General features: G+C 39.3%; 1 protein-coding gene across 1 annotated transcript in view; it reads right to left on the bottom strand.

Moving 5' to 3' along the window:
* Positions 1-15094, bottom strand: part of LOC122797933 (zinc finger protein 271-like) — a 347850-nt gene extending 332756 nt beyond the window's left edge. Inside the window, exons 1-2 of the mRNA XM_044066452.1 lie at positions 15047-15094; positions 14296-14422 (exon numbers count right to left, since the gene is read on the bottom strand). Of these exons, the coding sequence (XP_043922387.1) occupies positions 14296-14422; positions 15047-15094 (175 nt within the window). The remainder of the gene's footprint in view (positions 1-14295; positions 14423-15046) is intronic.
* Positions 15095-16748: the final 1654 nt, after the last annotated feature.

Here is a 16748-nt window from a genome sequence, read left to right as displayed (position 1 = left end):
TTTGGCAGATACGGCCAACCATTTGCCTTTGGCAGGGTATGGAAGTGGAACTTGTAGCCTTGTGACACTATGTTTAGAACCCACTTGTTCTGGGTTATAATGTGTCAATTTTGAGAAAAAATTGCTGTTTTCCCCCCTAAGGGTGCTGCCAGGAGATAAGTGCTTGGTGCAGGCAGGGGGAAGTCATTAGGACTGTTTCTTGTAAGGTTGTGATTTGTCTTCTCCATTTTTGGAGGTAGAAGCACCCCATTGCTTTGACCTGTATGAACCTTGCGCCTAGGATCTGCCTCTAGGGTGTATGGATCTGCCCCTTTGAGGTCTGTCTGACACAAGAAAGGACCTATTCTTTGTAGGCCAGTGTCTACTAAACCTAGGTGGCTGTACTTGTAAAAAATCTTTGACAGTTTGCATAGATTTAGCTTTGTCCTCCATTTTCTTTAACACCTCTTCTGCCTTAACACCAAACAAAGTATCATGCTGTAAAGGTGCATCTAATAATTTAACTTTGACATGATCAGGCAGATTTTGTTCCTTTAACCAAGCATGCCTCCTAATTACAGTACCCGTAACTGCGGCCCTGCAGGAGGCCTCCAGAGAATCAAAACCACATTGCAAAGTATGCTTTCCAACTTGTTCAGCTGCATGCAATAAATCCTGCATTTCCTTGTTTTCTGCACTTTCAGAGTTTAACAACATTTTCTGTTTAAGCAATGCCTTGACATGTTGCTGATATTTGAGCATATGAAACTGACAGTTTAAGGCCCTTATAGCCAAGGTAGCAGATGTGTAAACCTTTTTTCCCCATCTATCCAGTGCTCTAGAATCTTTGTCAGAGGGAGTAGGGTTTTTTGCAGCAGAAGCCTTAACCCCTTTGGGACCCTGTGAAATAGTTTCTGGGTCTGCAGCAGGGTTTTTGAAAAGGAATTTATGAGAGTCAGGAACCCTGTAGTATCTGTCAGGCTTAACAGGCGCTGGAGATAAGGAGTCAGGGGTCAGGGGTAAGACTAGATTCCGAGAACACATTATCTACAATGTCTAACACAGGTGGAATGGCTAGAGGCCTGTGTTGAGGTAGTAAAAGGATGTCCCTGAGCCTCTTTTTAGATTCTGAAAAATCTTGGCTCTCCCAGTGGAAGTGCTCCCTTATGGTATGCAAGGTTTCCCCAAAAGAATAGTCCTCTGGAGGAGAAGCTGAAGGAATATATTCTTCAGCATCAGAATCCTCATGGGGGGGAAGAGAATATTCCTGATCAGAAGAGAAATCAGAAGAAATAGAAACCTGATCTGAAAATTCATAATCTGTCTCTTGCCTAGGCCTCTTGTCAGGAGGGGGATGGGAACCCCTGATCAAGGTAATCAAGTCTTTGGCCATTTTGAACATCTGTGTTTTGGGCATGGAGGCCTGTCCATGTGGCTCTTGAGTTTGTTTCTTTATCTTTGAAGGTGCTTTAGTCTTTACCTCTGAAGCTGAAGTCAGTTTAATGTATAGATGTTTAGGTCTGAATACACCCTCAGAAGCCAGTGCCTGCTCAGCGGCTCCGGACCCATCTGAAGGAATAGTGTCCGAGGCTGCAATACCTTGATTTTCCAGCGGCATAGCTGACTCCACATGGGAGTCGGTAGCGGCCTGCGACTCTAAAGTAGCGGGTGTCAGGGGTTGTGAGAGCGCCTCACTGAGAACCGGTGAACCGGCGACTGGCTTAGGAGAAGTTTCATCATCATCGGTTCTGGGCCTCGGTTGTCTATCTTTTTCTTTTTCTTTGCGTTTTTTGTGAACTCCGGTAGTCGGATGGCTATCCGACGACATTTCTGGATAATTAAACCTGCGTCCAAAATAGTTTAATGCAAAATCATACCGACACTTAATAGTGCATTGGTTAAATCTAGCACAAAACTGACAACCTGAAACATTATGGTCAGGTCCTAGGCAAGGAATACAGTAAGAATGAAAGCCCTTATGAGGTATTTGCTTTCCACAAGAAATACAGTTATTAACTTTTTCTGACATCGGTCTGGAGCAAGTAAAAAGTTTCCCCAATGGGGTACTTAGCTTTAATGAAGACTTCGGATCTGAAACTTGAACACGAGAATCTCAGGAGTCTGCCGACCGGCATTTGTGAACTGCTTCTGCTTCGGGCACCACGCAGCAAGAAATAATGAAGAAAATGGCGTTGGCTGCTTCTTTTATACCCCTGACGACCTGACGTCAGGGAAGGGGTGACAGCGGCTGATGCAGGACCCAATACTTTGGAATTCAGGGCAACCTGCCAGCAGGATTACCCAAATGTAATGACTGCAACAGTGAAAGATGAAGAACATCAACTCTGGCACAAAATGCTGGCCATAGATATTTGAAAAAAAGTCAACAACAAAATGCATGTGCTCCAGGACAAAAAAGTCCACTGTTACCCCCATGCCTTGCCAATTATATACACCAACTTGGAGACAGCACAATATTGAGGAAAGGACATATTCCCCATCCCAAGTATTATGTCATAAGTGCTAGTAAGTCCAAATGTAACACACAGAAAAGCTGTCAACAAAAAGATACACACACACACACAATCGATTCCCTAAACTAACCCCAACCTTAGCCTTAAACACTCATAACTGCACACACATGCAAAGGCCCAGCCCCATTACTTACCTTTGCCAACCATCCAGAAGTTGCCTAACAAACATTTGACCAAAGGTCCTGTCGATCAATACCTATAGCAGTTCAGTTGTTCATACACTGGGTGTTTACCAACTGCACAATACCCACATACATAAGACATATCCATAATACACAATGGAATCAAGGGACTTTTATATTCAGAATGGGATACTATCTTCTAGCATTCTGGACAAGAAGTACAGAAGTTCTCCTTCATTGTACCTGACCAGTAAAATAGGGCTGATATACTTTTTTTCATGCCCAGGTGAGCTTCTAACACATACCTATGGGTCACCTTCATTACTAGTGTCTTAAAAGGTTTTGGTACTAATAAGTGATACAGTTTCTCCCCACACTGCTATGGAGTACCCTCAGGAACCATTTCCCCATATAAAGATCCTCAGTGAGACAGAGGAGAAATGGCTCCTGAGGGTACTCATAGCAGTGAAGAGAAAGGCATATCCCAGATGACAGGGGAATAAGCGTACTAGTGCCAGTGTTAAAGGACAAAGGGGCATTCACAACAGGCAGTACAGAGGTATCAAACTTCTGTCACATTTGGTGACAATTCTGGAGAGGGTGACTGACAAACTAATACCCAGAGCAGGACGAGTAAGATGAGCGATGAGCAGAGCAGATTCAGAGCAGGATGCAGCACAATTGACACGATTCTAATACCCACAGCAGGACGAGTAAGATGGGCGATGAGCAGAGCAGATTCAGAGCAGGATGCAGCACAACTGACACGATGCTAATACCCACAGCAGGACAAGTAAGATGGGCGATGAACAGAGCAGATTCAGAGCAGGCTGCAGCACAATTGACACGATGCTAATACCCAGAGCAGGACGAGTAAGATGGCACAATTGACACGATGCTAATACCCAGAGCAGGACGAGTAAGATGGGCGATGAGCAGAGCAGATTCGGAGCAGGATGCAGCACAATTGACACGACGCTAATACCCACAGCAGGACGAGTAAGATGGGCGATGAGCAGAGCAGATTCGGAGCAGGATGCAGCACGATTGACACGATGCTGGCACCCTTTATTGTCTAATTTCTACAAGTCTTTTGGGTTTCTAATACCATGGCAGGAATAGACCCCATTCCTAAGTGAAATTATTATTAAAGTTCATGAAATTAATATTGTTTCCATCTTTGATGTTAGCCACAAGTGCTCTTTGTAGCACCCGCAATGTGCCCAGTAATGACTCCTCCTGCAATCTGTATGGAGTTACATGTATTGGTAACATATCCAAGTAAGATTGTAAATTCTTTTTATAAGACCCATTGCTCCTACTACTACTGGAACTGTCTGGGTATCCTTCTTCCATGGTGCCCTCATTTCTGCCTGAAAATTCTGGTATTTTATGACTTTGTCTCTCTCTGTACACATGACACTGTAGTCACTGGGTGTAGCAATTTCAATGATCAATGCTACTGTTGTCTTCTTTTCCTAGATTACTGTATCTGGTTTTCTCTCATATACTTTTCGAACTGTTGGTAATGGGTGATCCCATCTGATACAAACTTCATCATTTTCTAGAACATTTTGTGGATCATGTTTCCAATGTTTTTCAGCTACTTCAGTTGTATAATGTTTTCACAATCCCCAATGCAACAGCCTTGCCACATTATGCCTTTCAGTATACAGTCCTTCTGCTATTAGTATATCATAACCAGCAACAAGATGTGTGATTATTTACAATTCTGTTTTACAAAACCTACATTTGTCTGTTTCTCCCACATGTTCATTGGAATTTGTAAACCAGTGTGCATGTAGTGCACTGTCTTGGGCCAAAAATATTGATCTTTTGTCTTCTGGTTTAAATTCACCTGTCAACCATTCCTGCATTCAATCCTGATTGACACAAGGTTGTTCTATGAGCTTTCTGTACTTGCAACTCCATTTATGCATTTTCCACGCTTCTTGCTTTCTCATCTGATCCTTCACCTTATATTCTTTCTTTTGTTTTTCGGACATTCAATTGCTGTCTGATTTTTATCTGCTTCTGGTCTGATTTCCATTCCATCTTGACACTAATATGCTTCTGCTAAACTAAGCAGGGAAGTCATCTTAAGATTTATTCTCCTCCTGTTTTAAAACTTTCACTACACATGTGTCTTGTAAGGTCAGCAGATATGTACAATGTCCTGCAACTGCAGATCTATACATACAATCAGTTTTGAGGAGGCCAATAATTCATTCAAGATGGGGCATATATAGTCTTGGTATACACTGATTTTTTATAAATCATTTGTTAAGCAACAAACATTTTTCTTGGTTTCCTGTCCAACTGTTCCAATACCTTTTGGGACCAGTCAATCACTCCAAAACTGTAAGTTAGGACACAAATTGGTTTACAGCTTGGACTTTGTTCCTAGATGTTAAGAGCTGTTTTCAGTATCAGTCTTCTAAAATATTCCCAAGTTTTATTCACATTTGTTCATGTTTTATTACCGATGCTTCATCAGTTCCCAAACATGTATACACTCCTTCTTTCTCAAGTTCTTTTATGTCACTTTGCTGTTCCAGGCTGATGTTTTCTTGGTGCTGCAACTTTTCTGCTTTAAAGGTTGCTTTTGCACATTTATCAAGACCAAATGCCATTCTTACATCATCTAAAAAATTTTGACCATGTGCAGTTGGGTTTTCAGCTCCCCATCTAATGAACTGTACAGTTTTAAATCATCCACAAAAAGATAAGTCTTTACACTTTGTTCTTTTCAAGGACCCAAACTGTAGCCATGACCTAATCTGCTAAGTAGACAGCTTAATGGGTTAAGGGCCAGACAAAGAGTCACCCACAAATATTGCACTTTGAATTTTTATCCTTGGAATAATTATTTGTCCTTTATCATGGCTTAACTCTAAACTGGTTTGCCACTGTAATGTAATTGATCAGTGCAGGGTGTATCTTATACATTTTTAACCATTCATTTATCCACGAGTTTGGGATACTGTCAAATGCTTTTTGGTAGTTTATCCATGCCTTACTTATATTCTTCCCCTTTTTACAGTTCTCCATTACAACTTTATTTAACAATAAATGATCCTTTATTCTATATGTGGTCTCACCTTCGATAACCACATCGCCACAACAGTCAGGAAATCCTTCTATGTGGCACACCTCATCACTAAGGGCTTTTCATCCAGAAAAAAGAAGGTCATTGACCCACTGTACTCATCCCTCATTAGACCCATTATAGAATACAACGCCCCATTTGGTATGTACCTCTCAAGACATCTGCAACAACTGGAAAGGCCACAAAAATACCTCATTAAAAGAATCACAGGCCTAAAGCAGATGCCCTATGCTGCCTGCCTTAAAAAACTCCAGCTATACTCTGTCGCATATCGTCTACGCAGAGGCAATCTCTGCTTAACATACAAGGCCATGTCAAACCCAGAGCGGTCGGACATGCTACACTTAAAGAAATACCAAACCCTCAGAGCCACACGCTCCAGGGATCTAAACCTTGTCATCACAATAAACAAAACATGCTGGAGGGGTAGTTTCCTGACCCAGAGACTCCCCAGATTCTGAAATAGATTGCCCATACATGTAAAGCTGAGTGCCTCTTTGGCCCTCTTCAAAAGGAACCTTGACGAGTGGATGGGAGAAAGGAAATTCACCCTGGGGATCACGTCAGTCACCCTGCTAGACAGGGGTCCAGGGAAGTAAATAGTGTGGGAAGAAACAGCCAGGGAATTGTTATGGCTAGGCTTGTATAGGAGCTAAGGCTGATAGCCTAGTACCAACCTATGAACCTATATGACCTTCTTTTGTTACTCTTCTGTAACTAACACTTGACATGTAGCACCAGTGAGGTATGGCAGATGTCTGCTACGCCAACTTCTACAGGCTACTACAATGGCCACACAGCACAGGCATAACTTGTTCCTGCAACTTCTACAGGCTACTACAATGACTGCACAGCACAGGCACAACTTGCAGTAGCTGCATCCACTGCAGTCTTAAGGTGAATGCTGTCGTTCAGACTAAGTAAGTAGGTTACTAGATGGTCAGGTTACTAGATGGTGTCTGTTCTCAGCATTATAGATTGAAGTATAACGATTCAATCATTAAACATGTATCCATCAAATCAGGTGCTACAGCACAGGATGCAACACTTTTCCTACAACTGTCTGAATTTTGAGATGTACAACAGGATACAATTTCTTGTCACCATGAATGCGTATTACTATTTTTTGGTTACAGCTAATCTTATGCTTACACATGAGGGAGCCTTGACACGGGAAATCATGCTTCATGTATCTAATAACAATTTAACTTCTAACCCTTCTAAACATACCATACATTTTACTAGCCTAGATATAACACTGTGACACAGAGCAGTCTCAGTTACCCTAGCTGTTGGGACAACCTCATTTAAAGCATCATTCTCTTTACACAGCTTAGTAATGTGATCTCTTCCTCCACATTTTTAGCAAATTACTACATGGCTTGCTGCATTATTTTTCAATGGAGAAGGTACATTTCTTACTTTACTTATAGGCCTTGAAACACACAATCCATTTAAAATTGTGTTATTAACAAATGATTGTTCCACTAAAGGTCTTAGCTTAATAAATTTATTTTAGTTACTTGACAGAACCCATTCGCTTATGTTACAAGGTAAAGCTCTTTTAAACCTGTCTACTGCAAAATCTTCTAGTATTTCTATAAATTTACTGATAGGTTCATATCAGAGCATTAACATATGCTTTAAAGTCATGTATCTGTATACTCACCAATTTAGATAATTTTTAGAAATGGATTTTTCTTTCTAGTACCTTAGGGATTTTACCAGCCCTGATTAACAGCATTTAAGTGCATCACAGTTAATCTAATCAGTCTCATTCATATTCACATACATTTTAGTGCCTCTTCTATCGACTCGATGACTGGATCCTTGTCTGGTCAGCTTGCATGCCAGTAAAGATTCCAGGTCATCCTCCCAGGGTAAGTTCATCAGTGACACTGTCACAGTCTTTGGGTTGGCAGCTATACTGGACAGCATAATCATGTTTTTGTTCAGTCCTCAGCTGTAAATCCATAATTTTCTCCAAGTACCTCTTTCATAGCTATGGACACAGTTAACCACACCAGGAGCAAAACAGTCACAGTACACTGGGAATTTATACCTCAAACTATGGTTTGCACCTGGTACAGAGATAGTATGAGAGACTGTAGATTAACAAGTCCCTGGCCAGGCTGTCCATGCACACATCACTAGTGCAAGTCCAAGATGACATTGGAGGCAGGACATACATATAAACTGAGGTTTACTTCAGAAGTCATTAAACAAAAAGATTAGCACACGTGGCAAAATGTAAAAATTAATACTGCCTTCAGTTGTTTTCTTTGTGTCAATTTCAGTTCAAATTCACTTCTTAAAGTCCTAATAGAAGAAAGGACTTTTTATGCAACCAACCTCAAAACATTGAAGACTGCAGGTCTTACCCTGCCCCAAATTTCAACTTTCAGTGCAAGCAATTCCACGCTTAGACTCCTCTCTCATTTTATATAACTTTAAATGACAATTAACACCTTGTTAACTGTATAACTAAAAAGTGTTGCATAAGAATATAACTAAATACTGCAAAACATACTTAAGACACAGTACTCCTTTTTACAGACAATGTGTTACAATGAAATATATATGTGCTACAGTGCAGACTGCATTACTTTACACAGCGATCACATAAATTAATCTTAACTTTATAAGCATGTCATCAGCTTTTCTAATATCAAAATGAGATTTTTACACATTTAAACCCACCACTCTGGGCAGTATAGCTTCCTTTCAAGACGGTTCTTTCTGATCTACAGCTTTTTTTGGAAAAACAAACTGAGAAGTTTCTCTCTCTATAACTCTTGATTATTATGGTAATCGGCTTCTTACTTTCCTATGAAAGTAGAGCTCATGAAAAATACTGGTCGGTCAGTTTACACGGACACAAACATTGGTTATCTTACACAAATGCCTGGACTTCCTTGCATACAGCTTTACACCTTCACTGTGAACAACACAGGATCTTGGTTCAGCTGCTTTATCAACTATTTCAGCTTGAGACTGCAAACTCTCCAGTAGCTTTTACAGGCTAACTTTCCCCCCACCCTATAAATCATCTAGATGTCTGCCGGCTTCTGTCACAGTAATAGTTCTGTTGCTGACTTCTGTCCAGAGTCTCCTTTGCTTTGTACTGAATTTCAGATTATTACTCATGTAGCTAAAATAAGTAACCTACTTTTCAAGAATTTATCTATTAATAGTTGAGTCAGTGAGAAACTAAGTCTCTGAAGGGGTGTACTCCTTTATTTCAAAATGTGAGAAGAGAATCTTTACAACTTTTCTGACTATTCTTTCTCATTAGATTTTTCACCATTTGGGAATGTCTTTGCATTTTTCTATTTTAGGGTAGGTAGTACAGACTGGATGTCATACACTATGTATGAATTCTCATCATACACAAATCTTCTGCATTTTGGACAACTGTCAAACATGACATCAGCTTTTCCATGCAGACAATGCAGACTTCAATGTATTAATCACACTTGCACGTGTTGCATCAGTCAGCTTACTTCAGGGAACTTGGTATAACAATCTGCACATATCAAATTCACAAAGTTTTTAAAATGGAACAAATCCTGCTCATTCTACTCCTCAGACTACCTGGTACTGCAAATGCTGTTAGTTTTTCCTTGAGGTCACTGCTACTGCATGCACTACAAAAGGGAAATCTCTGTACTACTGGATATATGTGACTTAAAATACCTGGCTAAGACAGGGAAAGCTCTGTCCTACTGGATATACATTAATGAACACATCCAGCCAAGACAGGGAAAGCCCTGTCCTACTGGATATATGTTACTTAACATACCCGGCCAGGACAGGGAAAGCTCTGCCCTACTGAATATACATTACTTAACATACCCGGCCAGGACAATGAAAGCTCTGCACTACTGGATATCGGTTACTTAACATACCTGGCCAAGACAGGGAAATCTCTGTACTACTGGATACACGTTACTTAACATACTCAGCCAAGACAGGGAAAGTTCTGCCCTACTGGACATACATTACTTAACATACCCGGCCAAGACTGGGAAAGCTCTGTCCTACTGGATACATGTAACTTAACATACCCAGCCAGGACAGGGAAAGCTCTATCCTACTGGATATATGTTACTTAACATACCCAGCCAAGACAGGGAAAGTTCTGTCCTACTGGACATACGTTACTTAACATACTTGGCCAAGACAGGGAAAGCTCTGTCCTACTGGATATATGTTACTTAACATACCCAACCAACACAGGGAAAGCTCTGTACTACTGGATATACGTTACTTAACATACCCGACCAACACAGGGAAAGCTCTGTACTACTTGATATACGTTTCTTAACATATCTGGCCAAGACAGAAAAAGTTCTGTCCTACTGGACATATGTTACTTAACATACCCGGCCAAGACAGGGAAAGCTCTGTCCTACTGGATACATGTTACTTAACATACCCGACCAAGACAGGGAAAGCTCTGTACTACTGAATATACATTTCTTAATATACCTACCTAAGACAGGAAAAGCTGTGTCCTACTGGATACACATTAGTTAACATACCTGGTGAAGACGGGGAAAGCTCTGTCCTACTGGATATACGTTACCTAAGATACCCAACCAAGATGGGGAAATCTCTGTCCTACTGGATATATGTTACTTAACATACCCAGCCAGGACAGGGAAAGCTCTGTCCTGCTGGATATATGTTACTTAACATACCCAGCCAGGACAGGGAAAGCTCTGTCCTGCTGGATATATGTTACTTAACATACCCAGCCAGGACAGGGAAAGCTCTGTCCTACTGGATATATGTTACTTAACATACCCAACCAACACAGGGAAAACTCTGTACTACTGGATATATGTTACGTAACATACCCTGCCAGGACAGGGAAAGCTCTGTACTACTGGATATATGTTACGTAACATACCTTGCCAGGAGATACTAGCTCTTTGCACATCATGCTCTTGATAGATGTGGTTTATGTATTTTTCAAATATATGACAGAGATTGGATTGCGAACAATAACTTTTTCAGCTTTAAACTTTGAGCACTGAAAAAATTTGCCCAAGCCAGCCTCTCACTGTAACATGTCATAGTAAGTGCATTTTTAAGTATATCTAGTTTTGTTTTTTCTTCTGCCATTCAGAGCTATGGTATAATATCATCAATGTATAAATCCTTTCCTGATTTGTTTTTCACTTTCAAATCATACTTCACCAGATTAAGTAACATCCTCTGCAATCCTGCAGGTCCCTACAGACTTTCAGAATATGTATTCTAATGGTTTACAGTCTGTTTCCACCCGAACATTTTTAGATATATGATGGAATATAAAAAAACATAGTGACAGAATTCCTCATACCCATGCACATTTGCTAAAAGATCCTTTTCTTGATGTACATATCTTTTGTGCATCTGTAGTTGCTGCTGACTCAGTGGCAAGTATTACATTCTTCTGAAGAATTACAGCTTCTCTACCACTATGACATGCATCTACACAGCTGGCCTAGTCGTACCACAGTATTTGAATGTTAGTGCTTCATTAATTAGTTTCTTAAGCAGTTCAAAGCTCTTTACTGGTTCACAGTTCCATTCCCTGGCTACATCCTGTTCAACAACTTTCACACAGGCATAATTATCTCTGAGCTAGGAACACACCTCATTCTGAGAAACCTTCCCCTGGCTTTAGCAATTTGCCTGAGGAGAAAACTCCATCACAGTACATTTATATTAACAAGTGAATTTCAGACAGCATTCAGAAAAAAATGGTTATATTTCTCAAAAACAAACAAGAAAAAAAGCCATAGTTATAAGACAGGTAAATTCAAGAAAACAGCAGCACTGATTTTGTTTAAAACAATTCAGATCATACTTGTATTGCTATGGAGAATAGTAACCTAGTGTCTCCAGGGTTATTACCAATTTCAGAGTCTTTAGAACTGTTAGCAGTGTGAGCATGAAATAAATATAATTAAAAAGCATAAAAAAATGAGTAGGAATTATTACCCCAAAGGAAAAATGCCAGTTTCTGGCCGTGGTAAAAGTAAAGCCAAGCCCCACTCCCCAAGTTGTCCATGCATTTGTGAACACGGATTTGTTAAACACATACACACAGCGAACCTTTGTATATTTTCACTGGTTTTCCATAAACTACATAACAACTACACCATGGAAGATATGGCTCAGTGCTAAACCTAAATGCCCATGGTTTCCATCCAGCATATTTGTTAATAAGACCGGCGTGTACCCAGATGGCACAAACTGTTCAATATAGTTCTATAAGTTTATTACAGGGTAAAAAATCTATTAACTGCTTTTAAAATTATGGTTAAACTTGGGAACAACCTTATTTAATTGTATCTATCTACATTTTAACAAAGAAGAAAAAGAAGAACTAGGCATTTTTATTCAGGTTCTTGTTTTCATCAAATGCGTTTGGATTGAAGAAATCTGTCTTATTTTCAATAACTCCAGCTGAATTAATAATTGATTACCTTGCATGTTTAGTAGCTGTTTTTTTAACTCTTTTCCAGTATTATCCACTGTAATACCATGGAATATGCAGATGTTTATCAGGATACTCTGTAGGGCAACATAAACACTCCAGATGAGCACCAGCCTCCGTGACATGTTTAATCTGACACCCTTAATAAAGAATGTATGACTGTACCGCATGACATGCAACTCCCTGTGACTTGGTAATTAGTATATGAATGCATGAATCTGTACCGCATGACATGCAACTCCCTGTAATGTAGTCATTAACATATTTAAAGTTATATAATCCATACGTTACAGAAGGAATGCAAGGGAATCTACATGTAAATTACCACACATAGTCTCCATAGTTATAACAAAAAACTTTCACTGGAAGGTAGCAGAAACACCATGAGTAAAATAATTGATATTTATTGACAGATATTAAGCACTTCCATCCAAAGAATTCATCAGAATAAAAAGTGCAGTAAAAAACATACTTAAGTACACTAATGGAAACTTAACACTTAAATGCTTGACCAATCAACTAACAATTCCAATTCAGCCTAAAAACACATTTAATTAATGACAAACAAGCCAGTATTAACAAAGATGCTATTCTAAAAAGTACTTTATACAAATGCTTTCATTAATACCAAGGTATTTGTCTGCTTGCATCTTAACTTGACAGAAATTTTCTTTTTTAAGAATTATATTCTTGTAATTACCTCCCCTCAAATCTTTCGGAACTGACTCTAGGATAGAAAAATACATTTTTAAAAGGTTTACATACAATGGATGCTTGAATAGTGCATTATTTGTATCTTGTTTCTATAAACATAGCCGGCCTTAGGCATAGGCCAACTAGGTAGCTGCCTAGGGCGCCGCAATAGTAGGGGCACTTTTTCATTATTTATTTGGTGCAGGTAGACCAGGATGGGGGCACTGGGTGGTGTGGTGGGGGGCACCATGGAGCCCTTTTGCCAAGGGCACCAGTTGACCTAAGGCCGCTCCTGTCTATACAGCATATAAATGTTCCTTTATTATAACACTTCTTCCGATATAGAAGGAGTACAAACAGGAGCTTATAGCAATATATACCATCCCTGTGCTGTTCACATACAACATTATTATTAATTAAATGTGTTTTTAGACTGAATTGGAACTGTTAGTTGATTAATCAGGCATTTAATTGTTAATTATGCATCAGTGTACTTAAATGTGGTTTTTACTGCACTTTTTATTCTGATGAAGTCTTGTAACATAAGTACTTAATGTCTGTGAATAAATACAAATTAAATTATTTTACTTCAGGTGTTTCTACAGTCTTCCAGTGAGTGTTTTTTATTATAGGTTTGTTTCTACATTCTGTGGAGTGTTTTTATTTCCTTCAGTCTCAGTAGTTCAAATTATGATTATTAGTTCAGTTAATTTAAATCAGGAAAAAATTAAAAAATACAGTACTTTATCCAAATTAATTCAGAAGTAGAAAAGGTATTTTATTTTCACTGAAAAATGTTTTTAAATGATAAAATGTAGGAAAATGGAGTTATTGTTGTGCTTAATACAGTGTTAAGATGATGTGGGACCTGCATTTAAGGATTTAAAGCAATAACATAGTTGATGTAATAAAATCACCGTTGGGTACACAGCTACTACTAGTTATCTGTTTTGTCTTATTATTGTCAAAATGGACATTAGCTTATTTCTGGAATTCCCAAAAATGGGGTTTTGTGTAATCATGAATTTAAAAGTAACAAAACCCCAGAAATATTAGATAAACAGCCTAAAGGAACTGGAGATCTATGTAACACACAGCACTTTCTTTTTCAGAGAGGAATAAACACTTGACCACAAGAGTCTTCTAACCATGTAATACTTGCATATAATAACAGTAATAGTACAGGAGGTGAAAGTGCAATCCTCAAGATAAGATGGTACTTCTAAGAAGATTTTTGCACTGCCATTGTTGTGTTGTAAATCAGTACACTACATTACCATGTTACTGAAATAATTCTTATTGTAAAGAAATAGGAATAATATTTGAATTTCAGTCAGTAAGGATGTACCTCTGGGATCCCCTTACCTAAAGAAATCATGTTCTTATAGTTCTGTACCATCACCTCCCGGTGTAACTCTTTGTCCTGTTCACTCAACATCTTCCACTCTTCACTTGAAAACTCAACAGCAACATCTTCAAAGCTGTTTGGCACCTGAAAACACAAAATGTACCTGTTCTTCATTAATTATGCACACAGATGAATGTAAATGGTTCAAACAAGATTTTAACCAGCTATGTTAAAATGTTCAGTTGTCTAGATGTTAATTTGCCAAAGTAAATAACTATTCCTTTCTTCTTGTTCAGTGTCAGATTTGTAAAAACTCAAACAATCTCAGGAGTGTGTTAACAACCAGAACAATGAGTTTTGCTCATTCAGTATCAGTATAACAATCTCTACACAGTATAATTAGTAGTAAGATACAATGACACTAATCTGTATAAAGAAGAAAAGTATATGAATTTATATTCCTGCACATAAATCACTGTATTCAGATTAACATAGAAACAAGTTAACAACTTACCATAATGACTTCCCTGCATGGCTGCAGTTCACCTTCCTCTATTGCTATGACTGTAGCCCTAGTGTCAGTACAGTCATCTCAGCACCAATACAAACCTTCCCGGGCTTTAACTCCTCCCCCTTACATAATACCTAATAGCTAGCATACTACCATCACTTGCCAGCTCAGTTACATCATAACCACCATGCTACCATCACTCCTCATCTCAGTCACCTCAGCACCAATACAAACAGGCTTTAACTCCTCCCCCTTACATAATATCCAATACCTAGCAAGCCACCATCAGTTACTAGCTCAGTCATCTTAGCAACAATACAAATAGTCATTAACTCCTCCCCTTACATAATACCCAATACCTAGCAAGCCACCATCAGTTACTAGCTCAGTCATCTTAGCAACAATACAAATAGTCATCAACTCCTCCCCTTACATAATACCCAATACCTAGCAAGCCACCATCAGTTACTAGCTCAGTCATCTTAGCAACAATACAAATAGTCATTAACTCCTCCCCCTTACATAATATCTAATACCTAGCATGCCACCATCACTTGCCAGCTCAGTTACATGATCACTCAGCATCTCAGTCACCTCAGCACCAATACAAACAGGCTTTAACTCCCCCCCTTACATAATACAGAGCATGCCATCATCACACAGCATCTCAGTCACCTCAGCACCAATACAAACAGGCTTTAATTCCTTCCCCTTACATAATCCCTATCATGCCTCCATCACTGCCCAGTTTAAGTAGGCCATTTACAGCACATTCAGTTCATGTTTATTACCATACCCACAGCCATATTCCCTCATCTTCCAGGCTGAGAGATGAAGGGTAGGATTGTAGAAGAGCGTGAACTATGGCAAATGAGATCTATCATTACACCAAGTATATAGTTTTTATATGTCATGGACTGGTCCATCCTTCTCTTATATTTAAGACACAGACCTCAGCAGTCAACCTGGGTGGACTTATGAGAGAAGAAATTGGAAAGCAGTGGCCCAAATGCCACATGAGACCTAAAGATTACATATAGCATATAATGGTTCAGAAAGTTGCCCACAAAAGCCCAAGGATCGGCAACATAAATATTATTAACAGATGCATTATGGGAAAAGGCCTGAGAGATGGCTACTGCTCTTGTGCAGTGAACTTTAGATTCTCCTGCTAAGGATTTCCATACCTCGGGTAATACACTTAGAAACCTTCTTGACAAAGTTGCTTTAGAGACTTTCATGACACTCTTGACAATCTATTAGTAGTAAATGAATCACACTGCTGCGCATCCTTCCTAATCCTTAGTCCAATGAAGGTAAAATAGCAGCTACCCGTGAACATTTAAACGTTGAAGCAGGTATTCTCCCTTATCAGAGTGACTCAGAAAAACTACAGGAAAACTTACTGTCTGGTTTATATTTACTTCAGTATTCTCTGGGGAATTACCTCATCACACTACACCCCTGTTTTTATGAAACAGAGTATGGTGGGTCTACGCACAAAGCCTGAAGTTCAGCCTGCTAGATTCATAGGTACTTATAAGGCATGTAGTACAGGAGACCATTAAGGAGCTCAACCTCAATTCCCAAATACCCAATTGCCCCAAAGTACTGTCTATGTAGTGACTTGCTCAAGGTCACGGAGTAAGCAAATGAAAGTGGAAAGATTCAAAGCCTGTACCTTTGGTATAGGGAGTAGCTCATTTACAAGTCAGAGCTTTAGTACTCTGCACTAACTGCCAGAGAGCCATGGGGAAGATGTTTTTCTGGAAAAGAACTTCAACTCTGCTCTGAAGGTCAGTTCAAAGGGAGGCTGAGTCAACTGCTCCAGCACTAAACTGGTCTCATTGTGGAACAGGATCTCTAATTAGAAGTCTGAGGAGGAAGTCTTCCCTAAAAAAAGTATTATACACCTTAAGATAGACTAAAGAGAAATTCTGGCAAGGTAAATGAAACTGC

This window comes from Protopterus annectens, chromosome 3.part1 (assembly GCF_019279795.1).
Source record: "Protopterus annectens isolate FY-2018-M chromosome 3.part1, PAN1.0, whole genome shotgun sequence".
In the NCBI taxonomy this organism is placed as follows: domain Eukaryota; kingdom Metazoa; phylum Chordata; order Ceratodontiformes; family Protopteridae; genus Protopterus; species Protopterus annectens.
Note: the sequence above shows the minus strand (reverse complement) of the source record. Positions and strands in the feature narration are given on the sequence as shown.